General features: G+C 43.1%; 1 protein-coding gene across 1 annotated transcript in view; it reads left to right on the top strand.

Moving 5' to 3' along the window:
* The window catches only part of mfsd1 (major facilitator superfamily domain containing 1), a 26590-nt gene extending 13804 nt beyond the window's left edge, over positions 1 to 12786 (top strand). Inside the window, exons 10-16 of the mRNA XM_063205667.1 lie at positions 5919 to 5975; positions 6707 to 6863; positions 8403 to 8500; positions 8946 to 9058; positions 9505 to 9552; positions 9727 to 9793; positions 10370 to 12786. Of these exons, the coding sequence (XP_063061737.1) occupies positions 5919 to 5975; positions 6707 to 6863; positions 8403 to 8500; positions 8946 to 9058; positions 9505 to 9552; positions 9727 to 9793; positions 10370 to 10373 (544 nt within the window). The 3' untranslated portion in view covers positions 10374 to 12786. The remainder of the gene's footprint in view (positions 1 to 5918; positions 5976 to 6706; positions 6864 to 8402; positions 8501 to 8945; positions 9059 to 9504; positions 9553 to 9726; positions 9794 to 10369) is intronic.

Below are 12786 nucleotides of genomic sequence, written 5' to 3'. Positions count from 1 at the left end.
GCACACACACACGCACACACACGCACACACACGCACACACACGCGCACACACGCGCACACACACGCACACACACGCACACACACGCACACACACGCACACACACGCACACACAGCAATTTGATCTAACTTCTTCTTTTTTTGCGACTTCCTTTTAAAAATCGATCCCAGCCAGTCTGGCTGTGTGGCTCACATGTGACCACTTGTAAATGTCAGTTGTGGTGAAAGTGTGCCGTGCCAACTAAGAAATGAAATACGCTTGCGGTGTGTATCCAGAGGATATAAAACCCTGGCAGTAGCCCCCAAATCAAATGGCATTGGAAAACAAAGGCAGGGCAAAGAGATTGTGCTTGTTCACTTTCTACTTTGTCATGGCGAGCAGCCCCGTTGCGCTCAACTAATCTACCTAGGGAAGCCAACAGGGGGGCCAAAGGGGTCAGTTGTCTCGGACCTACAGGCAGATATGGGGCCCAGAATTGACTCCTCAGTACATTGTATGTAATGTATTGAAGGAAGGGCCCTTTTTAGATGACTATGTCTTGGGTCGGGCCAAAGTGGTCATCAGACCTGAACCTACCTTCAGACTAAGGAGAGGTGGTCAAAGCACCTCCACAATAATTGTGCTGTCACGGTTGTAGATCTGTTTCTACAGGGGTATGAATACCCTTACATCAGGGTTAGCAGTGGTAGTTCAACAGCTTAATGGCTCGCCAGTGCACTTTAAAGGGGTTACAGCATCGGTGGTGTGTGTGCCAAACTAAGGGTGGGCGATATATACCGTCTGTGAAGTTATCGTAAATGTTGTTTTGTCGATGAGTAATTTTGCAATATCGAGATATTTTTATGAAGACGCTAAAATCAACAAAAGCGCTGTGACAGGACTCATTCAGACAATGACGACAGCCAAGCCTTTCAGCCAATAGTAATGTAGTTGTGAACTGGAGAAAAAGTCTGTGAACCAATGAGCAGACAGCGCTGAGGGGGGCGGGCTGCAGCGTTTTGCCAGACAGGAGAGAGAAATTTCCGTGTCACTCGTGCAGAGACGGCACTGCTGCTGCTGGGCACTGGAGGAGAGTTGCTGTTATCCAAATGGTGGATTTACATGAGGAATTCAACCACTAAACCAGCCATTGCATGGTGCTGAGGGCGTTTTGACTTACTTTCAAAAGCGTTTTGACTTACTTTCACTTAGCAACGGTCTGTGATTATGGAAAGCCAAATAGTTAGGAAGATAAATAGCTTTGTCTCTGGTCTGAGAAATCGCTAGTTAGCATGCTAGTTAGCGAACTAGGCTAAGCAATGTTGTTCTCTACAACTATTAGTGGTTGTTACTCACCACTCAAACACCCACCTGCATACAGATGGCATAACTGCTTAGGTGGACAAGTACTGTTAAGTTAGACTGGTGCAGTGAGTTAAATTACAATGTGTGAAATTCAACACATGCAATTTGCAGCTGCCCTAGTTTCCTATCCATGTACTGTTTCCAGTCAAAAATGGCTGTCATCTAACACAGGGTTTCCCAAACTGTGGTGCGTGCACCCCTGGGGGTACGCGGCCTGCCATAAGGGGGTGCGTGAGCTGAATAGAGCAATGGTGGATATGTGAGTTTTTATCCAGCATTGATGAACATTAAGTCGTTTTTAATTACATGGTGAATTGTATGCTGGAAGGGTCCACCTGAGGTGTAGTTTAACTCCTAGACTATTGGAAAAGCGTATTCCGCAAAACGAAATGCGCAGTGAATCCATGCTTGCGTGGCCATCAGCACAACAAAATATTGGCTCAGGGGGTGCGCGAACCAAATTGAAATGTACAAGGGGGTGCGCAGAGAAAAAAGTTTGGGAACCACTGATCTAACAGAATCATAAGCAATACATTATAAAACTATTTTTTATTTACATGGATATGTTTTCATGCCAAGTGATGAAGTATTACTTTACAGACCAGAGCATATGCATGTTATTAAATTCAAAAGCTCTTCAGCACAGCATTTCTCCCAACTCTCTGTCCCTCCCCAGTTACAACACAAATGCAGCACTACTACCTCCAGTGCAGAATTGAAATTTGTCTGGAATCATGCACAAATAATAGACAGCATAAATGTGTAGCTTTGTTATACTGCCATGCTTTGTGATGTAGCCTAGTGTAGACATGCCATCATTTATGCAGACCTCTTGGTAACATGCAGTTTAGGCTACATAGGCCTGCAAATTATCTGCTTTACTCACCATGCCCTGCCAAATTCCTATACAGTAAAATTCAAACACATTGATTACCCCGCCCCCCCCCTCCTCCTGAAATAGGCCCTACTGGTTTTTGCAAGTGTTTTTTGGAAATTATCGTCAACTTATCGTTATCGTGAAAATTCTAAAACTTATCGAGATATTTTTTTTTGCCCATATCGCCCACCCCTATGCCAAACAGCTTGCTAGGCCATGTGCCGGGCCGGTGACAGCTTTGTCCAGGTCTGGGGCAAAGTCACCTGAAAGCACTCCTCACTCAATACTCACAATGTAATTGGGACCCAATTCTGGAGCCCCTTTCTCCCTGGGCCTGGGACAACTGACCTGTTTGTCCCTCCCTGCCCGCGTGGTTCCCTGTCCGTGTAGTTTATGTAATGGTCATTAACTTGCCATATCAGTGTTGACCAGAGAACTCCATAAGTCAACCACAGGAGATTGTCTTTTTAGCGCAGGGCTAAGGTACACTTGGGAAATAGATCTTTTGGACAGGGTTCAAAACGAGCTAAGAGAGAAGGAGGCTGAGAGAAACATAAAGGTAGAAAGGTGTTAAACGGCTTGCTTTGTTGCCATTGGGGAGCGCGGTAAGAACACAGGGGCTTGATGACAAGATGACGGAGCAGCAAACTCGTGTCCTAAAACTACCCCTCAGTCAGATGGATTAAAAACACACACACACACACACACACACACACACACACACACACACACACACACACACACACACACACACACACACACACACACACCAAACCGATCTCCTAGCAACAGCAGCATTTCTCCTCTCCCCTTGTGAACCCCCATCTCACACACACACACACACACACACACACACACACACACACACACACACACACACACACACACACACACACACACTGTACACCTCTCTTGGAGGTCTTTTGCTTGCAGAACAAACACGTCTCTCGCAAATGGAAAACTGAATTTAGCCTCTGCTGTGTTACTAGGAAGCTTAGCTAAATTCAATAGTGTTTTCGTGTGTGTTCGCCCACGTGTGTGTGTGTGAGCGGCATTGATATTTGAGTGCGCAAGGCCAGCTGTTGCTTCTAGGTAGGGCCCGGCTGGCTAACGGGGGTGGGCGTCTGTCTGGCCAGAAATAGCCCTCCCTCCTAGAAGTGGACGCCTCTGGCTCAGTATATCAGCGTTAGTTTGAGGGCCTTATTACTCCTCTTTCTTCTTCTTCTCCTCCTTTTCTTCTCCTCCTCCTCCTCCTCTTACTTCTTCTTCTTCTCCTCCTCCTCCTCCTCTTATTTATTTTTCTTCTCCTCCTCCTCCTCCTCCTACTCCTCCTCTTCCTTCTTCTTCTTCTCCTCCTCACCCTCGTCTTTCTTCTTCTTCTTCTTCTCCTCCCTCTTCTTCTCCTCCTCTGCTTCCTCCTCCTCCGGTTGGCCCAGGTGGTAAGGTGGAGGGCTGATCAGAGTCAGACACAAGACATCAACTGATGTGGGTCCAAGCGTCTAATGAGTGCGTTTCTTTTTCATTTCTCTCTCTCTCTCTCTCTCTCTCTCTCGCTCTCTCTCTCTCTCTCTCTCTCTCTCTCACACACACACTCACACACTCACTCACACACTCACACACACTCTCACACACACACACACACACACACACACACACACACACACACACACACACACACACACACACACACACACTCTCACACACACACACACACACACACACACACACACACACACACATACACACACCCTGTATGACTTGGTTAAATGGTTCCCATGGTTCCCGTTGATGGCTTACCTTCCACATCCATGCTGTAGTTGGGTGGTGTTGCTCTCATACCCAGTGTGCTTCCTTACACTATCTGGGACCTGGGTGGTTGTGTCCGATATCTATTGCTGAGAGTAGGTAGACAACAGATGTTGTGGCTGTTAGCCATGAACACCAGGCAAATCAGCTGTAATTTCTAACATCGGCTTAATCAAGCTGTAGCATGAACATTAGTCAGTGCTAATGTCAGGACTCGTATCAGAGAATAATGTTTTTTGTGTAATGCTGAAACATGTGACCAATGTCAAGGCTCTTGACTTAAAAATAGCTAAAAGTATAAATATTGTGTAAATTATGCCTTGTATAAATAAGTGTTTGATTCAGTGATTTTGAATTACTCACTTTACCTCAATAGGCAAGGGTACCATAGAGTAGATCAGATGCATCAACCTTGATTTCAGAAAGGGAATCCAATGACATGAACAGTATTCTTTGCCAATGCTTTCATCAGTAGGATTTTACTAATTACCTACTGAACAGGGTCAGTTCCAAGGGGGACCAGGTAGGGCATTTGCCCCTGGCCCCAGGGCCCTGCTACATTGGTGGTGGGAACTCTACTGGGACCTTAGTGGGCTGTTGGGGGGCCTTGTCAGTGTTTTGCCCTGGGGCCCTCTGTGAAATCCGACACTGCTAATAAGCCTCTGGTGATTGTGTTTGTTAGGATCAACTGTATTATGAAATGTATTGCTGGGGGTTTTAAGGTTGAAGCCGCATTTGAAACCTCAGCCCAGACTGCATGCATCTTATCAAGCAGAACGTGTGTCTGCAGAAAGGAATTTCATGCCCTGGTGAGCACCAAAATGTTTTCACAGAAGGGGCTGAACAAATGATAATCCACGAATCCCCATGCAGAGGTTATCTGAGGCTATGTTAAAGTTTGTATGTGTCACTCCAAAGTGTCAAAGTGTTACGACTGATTTGTTTTCATCTTGTATGTGTTGTTTTGATTGGAGAATTGATTTGAGAGCATGAGAGACGTGACTTGTTTTTTGCCTTCAGTTTAGTGGAATATATATTTTTTTAATCTTTTTTGATTAGAAGGCATTAGGTTTATGCTTGCTTATTACTGAAGGACTTCTGTTGAGTTCAGAAATGTATGTATGTGTTCTGTTTTTCCCCATTCTGACTTATTGTTGAGGGGTTTTAATGTTATTGACTTGATACTTTTAATGACTGTTGAATGTTCTTTGCCAGGTGTTAAAAATGTCAATCAATACATAAAGGTATCTTGAATAACTGCATTTGGGACAGAGATGTTTTATGCAGAGGCACTTCTTAATGTCACTTACAACAATAATAATGTCAATAATCCAGATTTGGTTTGAACTTTGAACAAAACAGTGATTGCCATTTCCCATAATCGTGCAGTTTCCTGAAACCCTGTGATATTTTTCTTCCATATACACATACAGTGCAATAGGTAATGCCTCAGTGATATCATTAGAGGAACTTGTACTAATATGTGGAACAGACCGGGTCCACCACTGTTCTGTTTTAGTATTAGACTGAGCAATGCAGTTAGAGGTGGTGAAGTGTGCGCTTGTATTACTTTTATAACTGCTCTGGTTGTTGTAATGGCTCTTCTGAGTATGTAAGCAGCCTTTAAGGATGGGCCCATAATGCAGCCATTTCCCCAGATGACAACATTCTTGGTTGGGGGGGGGTGTCATTTTCTAAATCAAAGCAAATTGGAATGACTGTTTTTTTTTCTCTCTCTTTCCTCCCATCTCTTAATTTCTTGACCCTTTTACTACTTTTACCCTAATCTCCCGTCTGTCTGTCTGTCTGTCTGTCTTTCTTTCTCTCTATTTCGCTCTCCCCCTCTCTCTCTCTCCACTCCCAACTCTCTATCATGTTTTCTCTTTTCTCAGAGTGTTCTTCATCGAGAAGTTTGACTTCTCGCCAGCTCAAGCAAGGGCTGTCAACAGGTAATTTCCTCTCAATCGTCAACTAAAACGACTGCATTAGATTTTGTTGCTCATGTTGAAATTGGACCTATACCACAACATGCACTGGGGATTACAGAGTTGTGCTTTCAGATATACTGTATGGTAGGTTGATCAAAAAGTGCTGTGGTGCAATAGTAACAGCTAAGCGATGTGTTAAGGTCAGCTGTGATTTATTCTGCACTTGTCAATTATGTAAATGACTGAAAGGCATGGGGAGATGAAGAAACTGTCCTTCAAAATGTATTTTGGTAAGAGATGGGGTGTGTGTGGTGGGGAAGAGCTGCAGTGTGTGTGAATATTTGTAATGTGTGTGTTATGTATGTTTCTCTGAGGACCCTCTCGAAAACGAGATTTTTATCTCAAGAGGCTATCCTCCAATAAAGACATTTGAAGAAAAACTTGCCATAGTGGGCCATGAGGTCTTCGAAATGGCCTCCAAAATAATTCCTTTAAATTCATCTCTCATTGTGCTTTCTGCCTGTCTTTGCCTCTGCTTCTCCGTCTGTTTGTCTGTGTGTATATATTCCCTCGCTTTCTCTCCCTTGCCTCACTTTGTTTGTCTGTATTCCTTGACTCTCACTCCTTTCTCGCTGTGCATTTCTCTCTCTCTCTCTCTCTCTCTCTCTCTCTCTCTCTCTCTCTCTCTCTCTCTCTCTCTCTCTCTCTCTCTTCCCTCTCTCTCTCTCTCTCTTCCCTCTCTCCCCCACTAGTATCGTATACATTATCTCGGCCCCAGCGTCCCCGATCCTGGGCTTCATTGTGGATAGGACGGGCAAGAATGTGCTGTGGGTGGCGTGTGCCATCATCGCCACTCTGAGTGCTCACATGATGCTGGCCTTCAGCTTCTGGAACCCCTGGATCGCCATGGTAACCTATGTTATTTTAACCATTTCCTCATTCTTTTGAGATTACACTCGTGGGAGTATAGACTTAATGTTTCGGTTACCTGTATCGGTCCATTATCCGTCTTTATAATCCATGCTTACAAGGGCGGCGCCATTACAATTGTGGTAGCAGTTGTTACTGGTAGATCATTAAGAAGGCTATGGGAAGCCTAACCGAAACTGACAGGCCAGAAATTCTGTGGGAGCATGATGCACATTGAAATGGACAGAGTTAGGAAGCAGGTTAATAAGGTGGATACAGAACATGCTCACCTGACTCTTCACAATTCTATTCCTGTCATTTTTAAATGTCTAACATTTAATATTGTTACGTAACGTTTATGTAATGTTTCATATGGATAAAATACTGTAGAATATCATGGGGGTGCTGTGGCGCAGCGCGCTAAGCCCCCCACACTTAGGCTTGCATGCCTATGGGACCCCGTTTCAAGTCCGGGTGGGGTCATTTCCCAGCCCTACCCCATATCTCTCTCCTGCTCATTTCCCGTCTCCTCTCACACTGTCCTGTCATAATAAAGGCCCCAAAAGTAGCCAAAATTAAGAAAAAAAAGAATATCATAGTGAGAAGGCCTCCACGTCTTAAAGGGACAGTTTGGTCAATTTCAACATGCAGTTGTAATGCTCACACTACCCTGGACTTGTCAGTGCCTGATATTTTTTTTCTTCTTCTTCAGCCGTTTCCGAGATCCTGGTCATTGTAATGGGGGCAGCTCTTTGTTTACATTTCAAAAAAACATTTTTATTTATTCCCAAAAACATCCAAAAGGTTATAAAACATCAGCAGACAACTAGCAAACAGCAGTACCTTTTGGGAAAATATTTGGAGTTGGCCTATGTTTCATTTTTTTTTAAATGTAAACAAACGCTGCCTCCATATCTCGGAAAGGGCTGAGCCAAAAAATGTGGCATCACCAGGTACTGACAAGTCAAGGGTAGCGTGAGCAATACAACTGCATGTTGAAATTGACCAAACTGTCCCTTTAAACAGTAGTTAATGGGGTCAGGACCAAAGCCTGGGCGTTTCTTGCCTTTGTGAGACTGTACTCAATCCTTCCACTGTGTAGTTGCATACTCATTTAATCTCCATGAATAACTACAGAATCCATGAACTCATGAGTTATAGGTAATCCGATTGAAAGGACACTGAGGCCCTTGTGGAGAAATGTGCATGTTTGGAAAGCTGTGTCTAAAACCCTAAGCAAACATGAGGCAATAATGTGAAAAGAGACTCGTTAACAGTCTTGAATATGTTTTAAAATGTGTGGTTAATAGTCTGCAGGTAATCCTATGAAAGGACATCGTTTTTTTAATGTAAAGTAGATTTTTTTGTGCTTTTAGTGCCTTTATTTGTTAGGACAGTGCAGACCAAATGAAAGTGTAGGCAACGGGAGACTTCCAGCTCCACTAAAATGACCCGGATGAGTTATCACCTTCACAGACATGGATGGTTGGACCATGTTTTTTTCTCAATATGGCCTCTCTCTTTTCCTCTCGCCCCCAGTGCCTGATGGGAGTGGCGTATTCCCTGCTGGCCTGTGCTCTCTGGCCCATGGTCGCCTTCGTGGTGCCAGAGCACCAGCTTGGAACGGCCTATGGCTTGTAAGTAATTGGCTGCCCCCTAACACATGTGCCTCTGGTCTGTCTGGCATCTTCTGTGCCGTGAACAGCCGAGCTGAGTGTGATGGTATGGATGTTTGGCGATCATTTTATCACAGTCTCTATGGTGTAGCACCTCCTCTCGTTCTTGCTCTCCCTGTAGTTACTATCTATTTTATCTCCGTCTCCGTCTCTGTCTCTCGGCATGGATGTATGGAGATCATTTTTTTAATCAAATTTTCTACTGCACCTTATTTTTTCGTTCTCTGTCGTAATCTGTCTCTGTCTGTCTGTCTATCTCACTCTCCCTGCCCATTGCGCTCTCTCTCTCTCTCTCTCTCTCTCTCTCTCTCTCTCTCTCTCTCTCTCTCTGTGTCTCTCTCTTTCTCTCCCTCTCCCTGTCTGCCTGTCTGCCTGTCTGCCTGTCTGTCTTTCATTGTCACGACAGCATGCAGTCTATTCAGAATCTTGGCCTGGCTCTTATCGCCATGGCAGCAGGAGCCATTTTGGACCAGAAGGGTTACCTCGTCCTGGAGGTCTTCTTCTGTGCCTGCATATGCAGTGAGTACTGTCTCTGTGTGTGTGTGTGCATGTGTGTGTGTGCATGTGTGTGTGTGCGTGTGTGTGTGTGTGTGTGTGTGTGCGTGTGTGTGTGTGCGCGCGCGCGTGTGTGTGTGCCTGTATGTGTGCCTGTGTGTGTGCATGTGTGACCGAGCGAGTGAAATTGTACAACCTGACACAATCTCTTATCTTTTCTCTGTGATATGTGAGCGTGCGCGTGTGTGTGACTTGAAAGATTTTCTGTACGTCTGTGTATTATAATTCCTTGTTTGGTTGTGTCTGTCTGTCTGTGGACCTTTCTCTTCTTTGCATTGCAATTCTGTGGTTCTCAAAGTATGCATGTGTGCAGAAAACTGAATGTGTTTGCTGCTGCTGTGTGACTCACACCTCGGTAGCAGCCCCTTATAAGTGTTTTCCGGATCCTTCCGCCTTTTCCCCCCTCACAGTGGCCCTGATAGCGGCGGTGATGCTCTACTTTGTGGACCTGCTCAGAGGTGAGATTCATCACTTACCGTGTAACCAAATTAGAGGGAGAGAAACAGAAGAGCTGTCTCGTGTGCTTAGCGCTGCCTGATGCCTTTGTTTTTCTCTTCTCCCCCATTTGTCCTTTCTTTTCCTCTATCTCTTTTCCCTCTCTCCTCTCTTCCCTTTCTTTTCTTTCACTTTAGGTGGGGATCTTAATTTGTCTTCCTCAGACAGGGGCAAACTGCAGAAGAATGACTCTCCACACTCAGAGTAAGAACATCTTCTTTCCTTCGTTTCATGCGAATTGACCCGTGCAATCTCTTTACCTGTGTCGACTCGTCTGTGATTATCCTGCTAATGGTATTTACCTTAAATGTGGGGCAGGCGTGCCCTGGAGTTGCAGGGTGGCATATTCGAATCCCATGCTGTCCATGGCTGAGGGGCCCTTGAGCAAGGCACTTAACCTCATACTGCTCAGGGGACTGTAACCAATACTCTGTGCCTAAGTAACTGTCGCTTTGGATGAAGGCCTCAGCTAAGTGTAATGTAATGTACCGTAGTACTGATTTCGTATCATCTTTTCTTGATTGGTCAATGAAAGACCCAGCAACACCTTGGGATTCTCACTGTAGTCACATGGTATGCACATGGAATGGGGAAAAATAAGTCTCTCTTACTGCAATGAAATGTAATGCATTGTAATTGAATAGTTATTGTAGTTGTATAGGACTTAATAATATGCCTTGTTTAAATTCTGTTTTATTCTCTATTCTGTTCTACTATACTCTATTCTATTCTATTCTATTCTATTCTATTCTATTCTATTCTATTCTACACTTTCTACAGGTGATACTGCCACCCCTTCTCCAGTGCCAGAAAAAGCCCCACATTATTCTACTATGTGCCCTGGACGGACACTGGTTGCTGGGAAACAGAGTCTCCAGAATCTGTGTGTGGGCACCAGGTTGTAGACCACAGCTAAGAAAAAATACTGCTGCTGCCCATCAACTTTCTATTTTACTGACCCAAACCACCTATACACTGATTTTAGCCAAGTAATCTTATTCTGTTTTAACCATCACACCTGACTGACAGTTACTACGTGTTTTTATCTTCCTTGTTTGCACATCACTGATTATTGAGAATATGGCTAAAACAGATTTTAATATTTAAAGAAAAAAAATCCAAAATATAGAGGTGTGTTATCATAGACAAAGTTGTTGGCTGTGGAGCAATGTATCGGACCAAGCATATTTGACTTTTTAAAAACTTTTTAAAAACTCCTTCTGAAAAAAACTGTACTTTTTTGTCACCTCCGTCAGATGTCACCATCATCGGGATGGTGGTGACAAAAAAAGCCTCCAAATGCAGTGGAGGCTAGCTAGAGTAGAATTTTCAAGAATCAGAGACATATTTGTGGAGGGACACCTTAAGGTAGAGAAGCCTAACTGATGTGGGTAACGCTCACACCCGCTCATGGTCTGTAAATCAACTTAAAGTGACCAAATGTAATTCTGAAAAAGACATTTTTGATATGGGCATCAATGTATAGGGATAAGGAGAAAGCACTTTATTCTGAGATGGACAAAGAGAGAGTTGAAGGCTATAGTGTAGTGAGGCATTTTCTGTGGTTGTATTTTTTTTTATTGAACAGGAGAGAATTGAGTGAAAAGGGGTGTGCGTGCCTGTGCATTTGCAAATGTGTGGCGCATGTTTGTGTGTATGTGTGGGGGAAGATAGCCACCACCAGAATCAGGAGCCTTTTATGTTGTTTTATCTGTTCTTGTTTTTATCATTTCATTTTAAAATTTGTAGTTTTAAATGTATTTCTTTTTTAGAAGAAGAAGAAAAAAATCTGTTCTGAAGTTTTGTCTTGACATACAAAACGAGTGCTCTGGTTTAGCTCATCAGTAGTCTTCGGCTTCCATCAATCCACAAAGTTACTAGCACTTTACTACATCAGTCAAAAGCATGTACGTACACATGCACATAGACATGCACACATTTTAACTCGCACTACACTGATCGAGAAAGGGAGTCAACTAAGAACGCCTACACATACAGTATGCACATGATACACCATTGTTTTTTTTGTTTTTTTGTTTTTTTTTAATCTGCCTTACATAAAGCCTAAGCCATACATGATCTCCAATGCTAACTATTATTGGTATGGTAAGAATGGGTTATCTGCAAACAATGACTTGGCACAGTTATCAATATGATATCACAAAAACAGATCTGTTGGTACACAACTGGATTCAGTTACATTAGTTTTGAATATGTGGTAGTGCTTTATTTGACGTGTTCAACATAAAGGTATCATGTGACGATCATAAGAATGACATAACGCATGTCAAGTATATTAATGACACATTATATTATTGATGTTTATGACATCTGTCATAATGTGATGTTTGGTTTTTGGAATGTCGAGTTGACATTGGGTGTCATCATGGGCCTATATTACAAAGCTGGTTCAGAATATTGGTAAGTTAAGAGGTACTCATCAAATACAAGAGCCTGGAGTCCTCATTTTCATAAAAAAGCTCTTCTATTAGATGATTTACCTCTTAACTTAACCTTAACTTATCCTGAACCAGCTTTGTAGTATAGGCCCCATGAGACACATTATGAGGGCAGCTGTGGCCTAGTGGTTGAGAAGATGTTTTAGATCAGAGGGTTGAAGGTTCCACTCCATATCTCACTCCATGGCACAGAACCATTTTCCGAAAGGACAAATAAATAATCTATCTATATATCTATGGCGGAGGTGCCCTTGAGCAAGGCACCTAACACCTGCTTCAGGGACTGGAACCAATACCCTGTACTTAAAAAAATACTGTATGAGAGCAGTCATAAAAATCAGTTATGTGTCATTAATGTTCCTGACATGACATGTGACAACACATTGTGTCCTGTCATTCTTATTACATTCTTATATACATCACATCACATAGTGTTACAGAATATTTCTCTGGTTAGTTTTGCTGGTATTCTACTGATGCAGTTACATCCCTGTTTTTTGTTGTTGTTTTTTTTAGAATCATGCATTTTTTTTACTTGATTTATTGTGATCCAATGATTATCTATGTTTTCTTTAAACATATTCAAAGAACTTGAATTATGACTTGAATGAAAGGATAATGATTACTGTCAAACTAAGACATGCGTAACTGTCAAGACTGGAAATTGCCATTGGAACGAAATCTGCTCCAAGGGATACACGTTTGACATGGATTTCTAGCAGACACTGATACTTGTAC

The sequence above is a fragment of the Engraulis encrasicolus genome, chromosome 8, assembly GCF_034702125.1.
Source record: "Engraulis encrasicolus isolate BLACKSEA-1 chromosome 8, IST_EnEncr_1.0, whole genome shotgun sequence".
Taxonomy (NCBI): Eukaryota; Metazoa; Chordata; class Actinopteri; order Clupeiformes; family Engraulidae; genus Engraulis; species Engraulis encrasicolus.
This window is presented reverse-complemented; position numbering and strand designations above follow the sequence as displayed.